Source organism: Cornus florida, unplaced genomic scaffold (assembly GCF_030987335.1).
Source record: "Cornus florida cultivar Cherokee Brave unplaced genomic scaffold, ASM3098733v1 CherokeeBrave_3.0.0_Hap2_Chr01, whole genome shotgun sequence".
NCBI lineage: Eukaryota > Viridiplantae > Streptophyta > Magnoliopsida > Cornales > Cornaceae > Cornus > Cornus florida.
The window spans coordinates 60993790-61009021 of record NW_026775571.1 but is presented as its reverse complement, the minus strand read 5'-3'; the positions used below and the strand labels follow the sequence as shown (position 1 = coordinate 61009021).

At 35.7% G+C, this 15232-nt stretch overlaps 2 protein-coding genes across 2 annotated transcripts; one reads left to right on the top strand and one right to left on the bottom strand.

Annotated features, from left to right (window-relative positions):
* Positions 1 to 3866: 3866 nt before the first annotated feature.
* Positions 3867 to 8070, bottom strand: LOC132298494 (receptor-like kinase TMK4). Its single transcript, XM_059794978.1, has 2 exons — positions 5557 to 8070; positions 3867 to 4769 (listed from the first exon to the last, which is right to left on the bottom strand). The coding sequence occupies exons 1-2, from the start codon at positions 7823 to 7825 to the stop codon at positions 4261 to 4263; spliced, it is 2778 nt and encodes a 925-aa protein (XP_059650961.1). The 5' UTR covers positions 7826 to 8070; the 3' UTR covers positions 3867 to 4260.
* A 4359-nt stretch (positions 8071 to 12429) lies between these two features.
* On the top strand, positions 12430 to 13560 carry LOC132273208 (uncharacterized). Its single transcript, XM_059774227.1, has 3 exons — positions 12430 to 12650; positions 12738 to 13102; positions 13240 to 13560. Exons 1-3 carry the CDS (start codon positions 12461 to 12463, stop codon positions 13558 to 13560), a joined length of 876 nt encoding a protein of 291 aa, XP_059630210.1. The 5' UTR covers positions 12430 to 12460.
* Positions 13561 to 15232: the final 1672 nt, after the last annotated feature.

Sequence of the window (15232 nt, the reverse complement as noted above, 5' to 3'; positions counted from 1 at the left end):
TCGGTCTCCCCAATGATGGGATTGGCTCTCGTCACCATGATGTGACTGGTGTCAATCATAATATTGTGACTAATGACCACCAACATGGTGTGGTTGGCGCTGACACCCATCACCATGTTATGATTGGTTTCCACTAACATGCTATGGTTAGTGTTGACCTCCAATTTGAGTTCCAGATCGCAACTGATCCATTGTTTCTCTCAGAACTAGTAATGTTCCCACATACAATTCCAACTGTTGATGCAAGATTCTGAAATCATCGGGAACAACATCGTATCTACAAAGAAGGAAGAGGTAATCGAAGAGGCACCGGTGTGGTACCGGCCAAAGGATCTCCGACAATCAAGTCAATGTTAAACCATTGGAGGATATGGAAAGAAGAAAAGACTTTGCAAGAGGATTTGCATCGTACCTTTAGAGTTGGCCGACCCTTTTTATTATAGGGGTCTTGGTGGTTGTGTTCGCTTAGGGGATCAGTTCCTTTTCCTTGCCCAATACGAATTAGAAGAGTCGTCACAGAGGGTGGTAATAGTTATCTGTACTTCCTGAGGTTTATCTTATCCACTGGACACATACAAAAAGAACTATACTGGTCCTACAAAACAAGGGGAAAGAAAAAGTCTATTCAAAGAAGTGTGAAATATAATCATATCTACGTATACTTGCATCCAACATATGCTCACAAGTCCATGTATTGTGTTCTAATAACTTGTCCTAAAGTTTGCCTGTCTTTTATAGTTCGAAAAAAAAACTTATCCTAATGGTTGAGGGAAAAAAATGTTGAAATGTACCAGTGCAATCATTTTAATAGTGTTGTAACATTATTAAATTGAAAATTCAACACTTCTATGTTGTTATTAGACCATCAATTTAGAACTGTTGTATTAACAATTTAAAGTTACTGCATTGTCAATTCGAAGACACTTAAATTAAAGGGTAAATTACAGATTTCGTCGAATTTTGCTGACCTCCTATAAGATTTCGTCGAATTTTGCTGACCTCCTATAAGACTTGTCGGATATGCAATATCGTTTTTGTACTTCTATATATACTGTATTTTATTTCTATAAACATGTCTTTGAAGGGTAGAATCAAAATAGAAAGTTACAAAATCATTGTACCGAGTACATACCCCAGGGAATGTAAATGTATTTAGATTGCACTTATTGTGAAAACACTGTCATATGCCAGTCTTGATACATATACTTTTTTTAGTTATACTATAAATGTGTTTGATAGCATAAAATAGAAATTTTAAAATTAAAATTTATAAAATTTGAAAAAAATAACTCACAAAAATTAAATTAAATATTTATAAATTTTTTCCATTCTAATTTTAAAACTTCAATTTCATTATACCGTATGTTATGAGCAAAATTGTTAAAATGAACTATTTCCAGAGGAAACTTCTCAGGAGTGTTGTTCAAAACTTGAACACGTTGAAAACCGAAAACGACGGAAATGGAAGCACTCAGATTTTTCATACGTCACACTATGTCTAAAAGTAGCCATTTTTGGCAGCTGTTTCCATCAAGTAATGTTGATTACTTGTCATTTCATTTAAATTGTCGTGCCAGCTGACATACATTCCTATATGAATAAATAAAGTAGTAATGAGATGCCGCGTTTACACGTATTTGAATCCATCAATTCATCTCCAAGACACACAACTAAAAAGATTCAGAAAATTAAAGATGGACCCCACAACATGTGCACCACAAAACACAAGTCCACCACCAATCAATTTCCCTTTACCCATACACCCTAACGTGGGTCCCTTTTTTCTTGTTCTCTCTCTCTCTCTCTCTCTCTCTCTTCCTTTACCAATCACTCCAACATGGGCCCTTTTTCTTTGTTCTCTATTCCTGTTTTTTTAAATTATATTTATTATTTTATTTTATTTTTTATTTTTTAACCTCGGATCAATAGCTGACAATTAAGTAAACTGTAATTTTATATTCATTTTATGAGAAGTTATTACATTATTTTGGTTAATTAATCTCGATCTAATCACTGAATTGATAGTAAGTAAACTGTAGTTAGTCCCTCTGTCCTTAGGAGAGACGCTCTTTTTTGGAAGAAAAAAATATCTATTTTATTAAAAGTTATCACATGATTTTGAGTCAATTTGAGTCCATTGATGTTAAGCCAATCACTAACTGATACGTAAATAAATTATAATTTTATATCCGATTTATGAGAAGTTATTTTATGATTTCGGTCGATCTCTATTGGACTATTACATAATTTCGGTCGAATTTCATTGGACATACAGTAATTATAAAATGTATAAATTTTATTTAATTTTTTACTTACGTGTCTAATGGTGATTGGTTGGGACCAATACTCCTATAACTATTTTTTTTTTTATATAGGGTCAACATATGTTTTTTCTCTTTTAAAATTTATGTTGTCTCTCAACATCACACGTGAGATATGGTTTTAGAACCTAAACCAACCAAACTTATTGTAGTATTACAAATACAAAAACACTTGTGGAGGGATGAGAAGATGAAATTTCCTTTCTAACCGTCTTTTGCCAGCTTAGGTACAGTCCATTTCTAAGATATTCGATTTCCACCTTTTTGGTCCACAATAAGTTGCTGTCACCAACACAATACTCACTTCTATCTGTTGGACACAGCCTGGCAAACCAGTTAAAGCCTTTACAAACAAATATTAGCATCTTGTAAAAGAAAAAGGAAAAAAATGAATAAATAAAATAAATAAATAAGACTATGATCATTAAAAATATTAATATGGGGATAGAGGCATGTTAAAAGTATTGGTGTATTTTTTTTTTTTCCCCAAGACATATATATATATATATGGGTATTTCTAGAATCACATTAACAACAAATTATGACGATACTGATCTTTGATATAGGGTCGTTAGCAGTGGCTCCGATAAAATCAATGAGTAGTATAAAAAATAGAAATACTTGGCCAAATATAAGAACTAAAATATTGTTTATTAGTTAATATTGTTTATTAAGTATGTTTTTGTATTTTGAAAGCTATGCGTGAAAATTACATTCATTGACTTCATAAATTATGTTAAATTTAACTAAGAATAAATTACATACTATACATATCATTGGTAAGTCAAACAATAATTTTAAGTAGGAAAAAAAAATAAATAAATAAAAATTAAAGGAAAGAAAAATGAGAACTTAGAAAGGAAAAAAAATTAGAATTTGATTGTCTGATAGACCAGGAAAATTTAACCTTTTTTTAAAGGAAATCAAAGAAAATTTAAGAGCAAAATAGAAAAGAAATATTTTTAGAAATTAAAAAACAGTGGCTTATATAGAAATTTTCTTATAAATGTAAAAAAAAATAATAATAATAAAAAGTATATATATAAATATAAAAACGACACTAAATTTTATACTTGGCGGGCACACTGACTCCCTTGTCGTCAGTATAACAAATTTAGAAGGGAAAAAGAAAAAAAAGAGCAGCATAGTTTTAAATTTGAAGCAATTTATTTGTTAGATTTTGAAACAAAAAATACACACCTTAAGATTAGATTTATTCTCTTTCTTCCATTTCAACACATGTTAGCAACAAATTAACTTAGATTTATTATCTCTTCTTCCATTTCAACACATGTTAGCAACAAATTAACATTTGTTGATGCAAGAATCTGCACCATCTGGAGTAAATTACTACAATACACAATACATTTTATACATAATTAAAGAGGATTAGACATTTCATTTAATCACTAAGTTTTTTTTTTTCTTTTTCACTTTATTTAACTAGATCTTATCTAAATTTGTTGGTGGATCTTAGTTATTAGTTTGACATTCACATGACAATTTGGAAGAACAGGCAAATCATGATCTACATAAAACAATAAATATTCAAAATCATTATATGCATTTACTATTATTTAAAATCTTGACCATGATTTACATAGAACAATGAATATAACATCATTGATGAACAATAAAAAGGAATTGATACACACATTTATATTCCATCTTCTTTCTTTACTCTTTTTCTGTTTTTAACCCCCCACCATAACAAACCCAAGTTCTACCTCCTCAAGCTCTCATCAACTTACCAGTCAGCTTTAAAGAATCCAAACATAAAATACAGACAATCTATTGTTTCAGTTGTTTTCACAACACAGATTATGAGAATAGCAGCATATAAGAAAGGCACATCCATGTCAAAAGATCGAAAAAATTGGGAAAAATAAATAAATCCAATAAAACCACAGTACTGTTACTGAGCTCGATCGCTTCTCTGTCATCGGCAATCCATAGAATGAAATGTGTCCGCGAATGGCTCTGAAGGAATGCTTGAATGGGTTCTGCTGTTCGATAGATCATGGATCAATGTGGATGTGCCTTCAGCAGCTTGCCATCTTTGAAGAGCTTGAGGAAGGCTCATGTGGAGATCAATGCCATAGTTGTCTTCTTCTTCATGGCAAGTAGGTTTCCACTGCTCCACAAGGGGACCCAAAATATTAACCGCGTGGCCCATATCCGGTCTCTGTAACGGATCGCGTGCAGTGCAGTGAAATGCCAGCTCGGCCACCTTGCAGATGCTCTCTAAAGTCTCCTCGTCCGGTTCAAGAGTTTGATCAATAGCCTTGGGAATGTTTTCTTTGTTAATTAGGACCCTCCGGAACCATGTAACCAACTGAGATCTCTCATCTGGCACTGTTTCGTCTAGCGCTTTTCTGCCTGTGATTATCTCCATCAAAACCACTCCATATGCATACACATCCACTTTCGTAGTGACCCTTCCAGTTTCTGTTAAGAAATAAAACAAATTTAATCCGAATTTAATTTCACCAGTTTATAACTAAAGCTAAGAGCCTCAAGAACTTGATCAAGCCAAACAATTAATTAGAGTATCTCACATAAAAGAAGAAAATGGGAGGGAACTTCATTTACACAAGTTTTCCTAATAAAAGATCGATCATAAATCTTTCGTGCTAGTACCAGTAGTGGAGTTCATATCATGCAGCGATGTCGGTTTGCAAACACAATCGGTTGGTTGACAAACAATTGCATGTTGTATGTTCTCGACATTAAATTCACAAGGCAGACAGGATCATTAATTTCTAGACTAGAGAAACTGAAGAATGGCATAAGAAAACAAGGCATTGGTTGACAACAATACAATCGATCGACCATCAATGCAATCATGTATCAAATTAATTGGGGAACATACTTATCAAAAATAATAATAATAACTGGGGAACATGTAGATAGATAACAACATGACATTCCCTTAATGTAACTTAGACCTACTAAGTCTTTTGCATTATAGCTCTACCCCTCTTTTTGATAATCTTGACATAAAGTATACTACATTAATTCCAAAGGTCAAAGCTAAGTTAAACATTAATAACAGGTGATTGATGGCTAAAAACATTACTATGCCTAGAACAATTGAAGTCTGTCCAGAAAAAGCAGTCAACAACATATATAACGTCTAGGTATAAAGCAAAAGGTTGAATCTTTCTAAATTTTCCATAATTTTCATAATATAATTAGTAAGACAACAAAGTAAGAAAGCAAAGGTTATGCTTACCAGCATACTCGGGTGCAAGATAACCGAAAGTTCCTGCCAAACGCGTCTCAAGAGAATACTTCCCCCCGTCGGGTGCATTTTTGACCAAACCGAAATCGGCAACCTTGGCTCTCATGTCATCTCCAAGAAGTATGTTGGATGGTTTTAAGTCCCTATGAATGAAACTTTGTTGTGCTAAACCATGCAAATACTCAACCCCTCTTGCCACATCCAATGCTATTGTCACCCTTTGCTTCCAAGTAAGAGGAGGATATCCATGCTTCTCAAACAAATGCTGCGAAAGAGTCCCCTGTGGCATATATTCATATACCAAAAGCCTCTCATTGCCATTGATGCAATAACCCAAAAGAGCCACCAAATGCCTATGCCTAACTTTCGTCAAGACCGCGATTTCTGCTTGGAACTCATTCATTCCTTTGTTACCCATTGCCACAGATTCCATCCTCTTCACCGCAATCTTCGTCCCGTCGTGCAATTCCCCTTTGTACACAACTCCAAATCCTCCTCTACCCAAAATATTATTTTCACTGAAATTGTCTGTCACTTGTCGAAGAACTTGAATCGAAATCGCAACATTCCCACCTTCAAAAATATTCATGTCACCATGATCACCACTGCTCTGGCTGTGCAATTCGCTTGGCACTCCACCATACCCATTGCTATTACCCATCATGCCAATCTTCACCATGTCCTGCGCTTTTTCGGGACTCCCTACCCTCCCAAATCTCTGATGCCGTTTCTTAACATAGCATTTGTATGACACAAACAACACAACCCCAATAAAAACTACAAGAGCAACCACAAGTCCAGCAACCATACCTGCTGAAACAGAAGACCCTTTTGAAGTCCCGGGAGAACCTCCGGACGGCGTAGTAGAATTCGATCCAGAACCCGGTGTTCCACCACTTCCTCCACCCCCGGAGCTCGTGTTCTTCCCCAGTAAGAGATTGCCCGCCGAAGTCAGCTTCACAGTTGATGGAAAAACTGGGACTTGCCCACTTAGATTGTTGTTCGAAACATCAAGTGTTTGAAGGTTAGGCAAAGTTGCCAAGCTATCTGGAATTGACCCACTGAGATTATTATCATTCAAATACAAAACACGCAGTGAAGATAGATTGGCGAAAGCAGCCGAAATTGTTCCTGAAAAATGCTGCTTCCCGAAATTGATAGTTGTCACATTCTTCCCCTGCGGATCACAGGTGATGAATGTCCATTTCTGGCAAGCATCATTCCCTTCCCACGACTCGGCCAAGTTCATCGGATACCCGATAGCTCCGGCGATCTCGAGAAGCGTGGTCACCTGCGAATCACAGGGTCCCGGAGTGCTCTTGCAGAAGCTATTCGTCGTCCCGAGTGCCACTGTAACTCCATTGCCAAACGAAGGCATAGGACCCTGCAATTTATTGTTCTGCAACGAGATATTCACCAATTTGGGAAGAGAACCCAGCGTCGGAGGCACGACACCGGTGAACCGATTGTCCCGGAGCTGCAAATCGAAGAGATTCGCACACTGAGACAGGTCCGGGATCGGACCCGTGAACCCATTTTGCTGTATCCACACCTGAGAGAGCTGGGTCATCGCGGACAACACGTCGATCGTACCCGACAATCCCATCAACTGATTGTTCAGCCAGAGGTTCTGAATCTCCGATGACCCGAAAGACGCCGGCAACGAACCGGTCAAATTGTTGTAAGACAGCCGGAGATTCTGCAAATTGGGGAAGTTACTGAAAAAGTCCGGTATCGAACCGACCAAGTTGGCATTACTAGCATACAATGTGCCCAAACTGCTAGATTGGGTCAAATCTTGAGGAATCGTCCATGGCGACAACCTGGGGTTGTCGCTGAGACTCAAAGTCTGCAAATTGGTGAGACCCACAAAGAAATCTGAGGGAATCGAAGTGAAATTGTTGCTGTCCAAGAAGATTTGTTCGAGGGAAGTGAGATTGGCGAGAGATGGGAGAGACCCAGAGAGGGCGTTCTTCTGGAGAGAGAGGGACTTGAGCTGGGTGAGCTGGTTGAGATCGGAGGGGAGAGAACCGGAGAGAGATTTGGAATTGAGGTTGATGCCGGTGACCCGGTTCGAGCTGTCGCAGTTGAGGCCGGACCAGTTACAGTAGTCGGCGCCGGTCCAGTCGGATGGGGCTGGGGAGAGGCTGTTGGCGAGCTTGGTTATGACGGCGGCCTCGTCAGCTGAGGAGAGAGAGAGGACGGCGAGGAGAAAGAAGAAAAGGGCAGAGAGAGAAAGTAGGGTTTTGGGAGATGTCATTGTTGGAGGTGGAGCTGGTTGTGGTGAGGAGAGAGAAGAGACATATAATCTTAGTTAGAGAGAGAGAGAGAGAGAGTTGGGTTTGAGTTTGAGTTTGAGTTTGAGTTTGAGCTTGTTGGATCTTGAAGGGTGTGTTTTCAGACAGGAGAGAGACAGAGGAAGAAACGGCGGATTTTACGAAAAAAGCTGTGCTAAGGTGACTGACTGTCAAACGAAATAAGTATTCCTGGGAGTATTTTTTTAGAAAAAGTTTATGAAAAGCAGGGTTTAGTGTTCGACAAGAAGAACTATCGTTTTTTAACTATAAAAAAAAAAACTATCGTTTTAGAAAATTACCATAACCATACTTATAATTTTTTTTTTTACAAAAATGTCTTCTTCTTTTTTCTTTATTATAGAATTTCTTGATAAATATGTACATTACTATTTTTTTTCAGTATTACCCCTTATTACTAAATTACCATTAGTTTCTTTCCTTGATAAAATGCAAATTTTGCTATTTATTTCCAATATTTTGTGACTAATACGTATTTAGAAAAAAAAAAAAAAAAAAAAAAAAAAAAAAAAAAACACTAATTGTTACTAAAATTAATACTCTTAAATGATTTAATAAATTATTTCAAATTCACTTTTAGCTAAAAAAACACGAACATGGGACATACGACATGGATATGAAGATACAGCAAATCTTAAAAAAAAATACTAGGATACTTAAGGCGGAATACAATAATTTTTCTTTTTTAAAAATAAATTTATATATAGAAAAATACAATTTTATCAATTCCTTGTAATATTATGAATGTAAATGCACTAATTAATATGTTCATAAATAAAGAAGCAAGTAAAGAAAAAAAAAACAAAACAAGGAAAAGTTCTAATTAAGCATAAATAAACAATTGACCTTAAAAAAAACAATTGTGGGATGAGAATTAAGAACAATTGTGGTGATGATAATTAAGAACAATTGTGGTGATTGATTTGGTAATTTTGGTGTTTTAAATACATTTTTGTTGTATTATAATTTGATCCCATGTGTTTAACTAATAAATTTTTAAATATTATAATATGAACTTCGTCATATCCCAGAAATATCCTCGGTGTATCCTCACGTATCATCAGTGTGTCCAAGCCATATCAAAAATTTAAAATTTTATTATAAAAAATCAATACTTCTCCGGAGTATCATACCCATGTCTGGGTGTATCCTAGACATATCGATACGTATTTGATACTGTCACGATGCCTCCAAAAAAATATCCATACTGTAAGATTATTTATTTAATTGTGGCCCACATGATTTGGACCTGTGACATATTACTTCGTGGCTAAGTAAATAGATATCAATTAATATTATTTATTTATGGTCAACTTATAATTACCTTTTTGGTAATTACTTATTGGAGAAGTGTTTTCCTTTCTTATTTCTTATTTTGATGGAAAGTAGAATTATGTTACTAATAGGAAAACTGGTCCTCTCTCTACCTTTATAAAAGTGCATATACTCCATCAATTATATACGCTAATGAAAACAACACGTAAAAATTTTATGTGTGCAAAAGGTCAAGAGAGAGAAACCAGTTTCCACCTTTGCCTATTGATCAAAGTTGCAGATTAGTTAATGGCCAAAGGATATGGATGTTGGACTTAATCTCAACAAGAATTAATATTCTGAATCGAGGTATTTATATCTAACTAGTATTTATTTATGCATTATAGATATGTGAAAATCATGAAGTTCTAAGATATGGGATTCATGTAAATTTGTGATTAATGGCTTAGCACGAATTATTATAATTTACATGTGGTATCAGAGCTAACGGTTTAGCAACTCATTATTTTTCATTAAAGTTGCATAAATAATATGTATAATTTTAAAATTAAATGATTGTATAATACATTCTTTTAGAATCGTATGTTTAGATCAGTCCGTGTGGTTTTTGGGTTTAGGTATCTCAATTTCTGAGCCAAAATTGAATTATGAAAGTTGGTTACTGATACATAGTTTACATATGTGTAATAGTACAAATGTATGCATAATGTGTGTAAGACAAACAACTTCAATGCTTTAGGTTACTGATTTTCGTGCATGACTAATAAAGAACATTGAATTAAAAAAATAATAATAATAATAGCATTTGTCTTGCAATTGTTTTTTAAAAACAGTAAGTTGTGAAAGGATTAGAAAGACTCGTTATTATTATTATTTAAAAATTAATAAATACATAAAGTTTGTGTATTTATTTATTTTATTAAAGAGGTTTAAATTATTGTTATAAGTATTTGTCCAATGATTTGAAGATTCTAATTTTAATTTAAAATAAATTAAAATTAAAGTTATTGAATACATAAAATATATGTATTGATTTATTTGTTTTAGGAATTTGAATTTCTAGAATAATTTGTGAGTTTAGAAATTTAATCTAATAAACTAAACATGTAAATAACTTATTGTTTCGTACCCAAACATACATACATATTGTAGAATCAATTTTAAATTGATTCAATTATGATCTTTAAGTCCGAAAATAAAATAATATATTTTATGATGTATATAAAATAAAAAGATATTTTCTATGAAATTTCGGACTATTAAGGTTTTGAGATCGAAGTTGCTTAAACTTTAATCGACAATTATGAGTATGTGTGTATAATGTTAAATGGGTAAATTAATAATTAATTAATTACTAGTTAATTTAATACTCATATTATGTGTGAGTTAGTAGTTACCAAAGTGGCCTAACCATAATGGTCGATGAATATTAATTTTAGTAGTAAATATAACTTAATGATGAATTAATTACTGTCTAATTTAATATTCATATTATGTGAAGATTGATAGCTACTAAAGTGCCCAATCATAATTGTTGAGGTTGAATTTCGTCGCGGTCTAGTACGACACCGTTTCCTGCAAAATAAGGATGGCAAAGTCAAACACCGATGTAGTGCCGGCCGTTGACCCTCCGACGATCAAGTCAGCAAGGATTCTCGATAGAGAATTTTAATCGTAATTTGCTTAGTAGGAGTTTTTTTGTGCGTACCTTATCCCTGAGTCGTCTTTGTCTTTATAGTCACTTCCCTTATTCTTGATAAGGGAGTTCCATCGTCCTTAGCCCATGGAGCCTACCTCATGGAAATCATATCCTTGATAAGATTTGAACTTATCCCATGACAAATCCTATCCTAGATACGATTTGTCATCATTCTTATCTAATAGAATAGTTATCCTTAATAACGAGATATTATCGTCTGAGAGTTGGAGAAATCTGGTGGCAGGTCAATATTTAATTCCCTTTTTTGTTAAGTCAAGATAGGCTAGGGTTATTTTTCCCTTTCAGTTGCCCCCTATTTCTGGGTACGTGGCGGACCAAGGAAATACTTTCTATATTCCATTTGTTTCCTTTTTACTACAGGCCCCTTCCATATTGTAGTAAGACTCCTTTACAAGAACTTCACTGTTACTTGAAAAAGAATTTTCTTTCCTATAAATAGATAAATATATATTTATTTATTTACCTTCCTTTTCTTTTTGGTCTGAAATCCTCCAAACTGGATCCTAACTGTGAGTTTATTGTGGATCGTTGTAGATACGTAATTAGGTCAAGTTGTCTCTACCAGGTTATTGGTGTAATTCCAAAGTGGTTTCGCTATTTTCGCGATATTCGATACCTCATCATGTTCGTGCAGAAAAATAACTTGAATACTGAATCTCAATCCGAGGACTCAACCTCTGAAAGTGTTGAAGAACTCGATCCTGACTATGCTGATGAATCTGGTGTTGATTACTCCTCAAGACCAAGGACTGCTTTTTCCAAGCAACCTCCTCGTGAAGGAGAATCCTTAATGAAGGATGAGAATTTACAGAGTTGTAGAGTTAAATATTCCATTCCTTCATCTATTCGTCTTCACAAACCCAAACCAGAAGATAGATGTTCTTCTATTCGTTTGGGTGAGGTATGTTTTTTCGAGTCGACTTTTGCTGTGGGCTTGCGTTTTCCGATTCACCCATTTGTAGAAGAAATTCTTTCTCATCTGAAGATAGCTCCTTCTCAAATTGCTCCTAATTCATGGAGAATTATTATAGGCTGTTTGATTGTTTGGGGAAAGTGTGGCAATGGCCGTCTAACAGTAAATCAATTCCTGCATTTTTATTATCCCAAGAAGAAAAAAGACAATTTTTAGTACTTCCAGTGTAGATCAAAGAAGACCCTCCTCCTTGTCGCAACCCCTAAAAATAATAAAGGTTGGAAGAGTCGTTTCTTCTTTATTTTCGGTGCATACGGGAAATTTCCAACTATTTGGAATAATTCAGATCCAATAGGTAAGATTTATTTGTATATAGTTTCCAAATTAATAATTTTTTTTTTTTTTTTTTTTTTTGCACCCGAGGGAATAGTACCCTCGGGTACTGTTCATGAACAGTACCCTCGGGTACTGTTCATGAATATGATTTTTTTTTTTTTTTTTTTTTTTTGCACCCGAGGGAATAGTACCCTCGGGGTACTGTTCATGAACAGTACCCGAACAGTACCCTCGGGTACTGTTCATGAATAGGAATTTTTTTTTTTTTTTTGTACCCAATGGAATAGTACCCTCGGGTACTGTTCATGAATAGGAAATTTTTTTTTTTTTATTTTTATGTGCAACTTATTATTCTTTTTCCCAGAATTTAAGGACAAACCAACCCTCTCCATTCCAGAAGCCGAGCATGTTGGTAATGCCTCTTCTTACCCAGTAAAGACCTTTAGCGATCTCATAACTGACGAGGCTTTAGATTTGTATGTACGAGCTCATAGCTTAAAGGAAACCTCCACCCACTTAGAGAAAGGTAAGAAAAACAAACATACTTATATGTGAACTTATTGATTTTTAGTTAATATCTCATTAAGTATTTCCCTTATTACTTTTCATGCAGGCAAGAAGCTCAGTAAAAGACTCCTAGCCCAAGTCCGGTCAAGTAATCTCCCTTCTACTCCTGCTTCCAAAAAATTACGAAGGGTAGGAGAAGGGAATCATGGTACATCCACAAGCCCTGGAGTGTTATCAGGTCCTACTCTTGTACCTCTAGGTTTCAGCGGATTTGGTGGGGTTCCTACTAGTTTCGAAAGTTTTTGTTCAGTATCAACCAACCAAGCCTTTTCCCACGGGGAATCGATTCTCGATGACGCTAATGTCGCGAATGACAGGTTACATAAAATGGTAGTAAAAGACGACACTGCCAGATTGCAGAGTCTGCCAGTATCTGAGCTTTCAAAGAAATTTCTTCATCTAATCGGCCAGGTGAGATTTTACCCTTATTATGCGCATCTATTTTTTTTCGTTTATTTATTTATTTATTTATTTTTAACTGTTCGCCACTATTTATTTATTTATACGGCACTACATACTCTGTTGTTATCGCCAAAGAATACGAGAAGCTTTCCTTAGAGATGGCTTCCCTCAAGGCTAAATATGAAGATGTTACTTCTACACTTAAAATAAAAGAAGATGACTTGACTAATGCAAAATTAAACTTTCAAGATGAGAAAGTGAAACTTACCAAAGAATACTCTGATAAGCTGGAATTTGAGAAGCTAGCTGCCGTGGATAATTTTAAAAATTCTAATGAATTCAAGGTGCTCATAGGCAAGGCTTGCTGTGATGGTTTTGACCAGTTCAAAGCTCTTGTCGGCAAAGATCGTCCAGACATAGACTTTTCTAGGTATGACGTTCTAAGTGAGAACGAAGAGGAAGATTGAATTCCATAGTATTAGTCATATATATATATATATATATATATATATATATATATATATATATATATATTAGGTTTTTTGATTTCTCAGTATGTTGTTCCTTTAAAACTTTTCAGAATATCTTTGAATCCAGAGAATAGTTGCTCTACTTTTGTCTTTCATGGTATTGTTCCATACTTGTTGTTTCCTTATACAGAACTCATTTTACTTTCCCAGGCTTCACTCAGCCCGTCCTTCTTTCGAAGGAACATATTTTTACGAGCTTCACCCAGCTCGTCCCTTTAGTTAGGAAAAGTCACTTACTTCTTTTAATAAAGAAAGGGACTTAATGTGTCACTAGTCCTTATGTGACTTATAAAATTTAGTAGAAACACGTGCAATAAATATGAATAACCATTTTATTAAAGACCTATCGAAAATAATAATCGATAGTTGAATATCAGCATCCGTTACACACTGGTCTGCTTTATTGTGGCTGAAAACATTCTATCACTTTTAAAAGTGAGATAATAAAATAAAACACAGCCTGGCATGAGTACCTACTGGTAATATTTCCTTAAATGTTCTGCATTCCACGGGTGGGGAAGCTGGCTCCCACCAAGTGACTCTAACCAGTATGCCCCCAGTCTGTTGCTTTTGGTTACTCGATAAGGGCCCTCCCAATTGGGAGCTAACTTTCCTTCCCCCTTTTCCTTAGTAGCTGGGGTAACCTCACGAAGCACCAGGTCTCCTGGCTCGAACCTCCTTGGCTTGACTCGGGCATTGTAGTACTTGGATATCATCCGCTTGTAAGCCGCAACCTTGACCTGGGCCTGCTCCCTTTTCTCTTCTACCAGGTCTAGGTTTAATCGTAGTTCCACTCCGTTCTGTTGAGGTTCAAAATACTTGGTTCTGAAGGTAGCAACCTTGGTTTCTACCGGGATCACAGCTTCACTTCCAAAAGCTAACCCAAAAGGGTTCTCCCCAGTAGGGGTTCTTACGGTAGTGCGATAGGCCCATAAAACTCCGGGTAGTTGTTCAGGCCACAAGCCCTTGGCCTTTTCTAGGCGTGTCTTGATCATCTTCAATATTGTCCTATTCGTGACTTCAACCTGCCCATTGGCTTAGGGATGGGCAGGAGAGGAGAAATGAACTTTGATCCTAAGTTCATTACAAAAATCGAGGAACTGCTCACTTTCAAACTGCTTCCCATTATCGGTCACAATTACCCTTGGTGCTCCGAACCTGTAGATTATTGTCTTCCAGAAAAACTTTTTTACTTCATTCGCTCTAATATGAGCTAATGGCTCAGCTTCTACCCATTTGGTGAAATAATCGATAGCCACAATTACGTATTTAGTTTGTCCCTTCCCTTGGGGTAAGGGGCCGATGAGGTCTGTCCCCCATTGGGCAAAAAGCCACGGCCCTGTAAGAGGGGTTAACTTTTCTGCTGGTTGTTTTGGGACATTGGCGAATCTCTGACACTTGTCACATTTCTTCACAAACTCAAGTGCATCTGTCCTCATAGTAGGCCAAAAGTATCCTTGTCGGATAGCTTTATGCGCTAGTGATCTGCCCCCAGCATGATTTCCACAAAGGCCTTCATGTATGTCTTTTAGAATGTAATTTGCCTCATCAATGGAGACACAACGCAAGTAGGGTAGAGAAAATCCCTTCTTGTAGAGAACCCCATCAA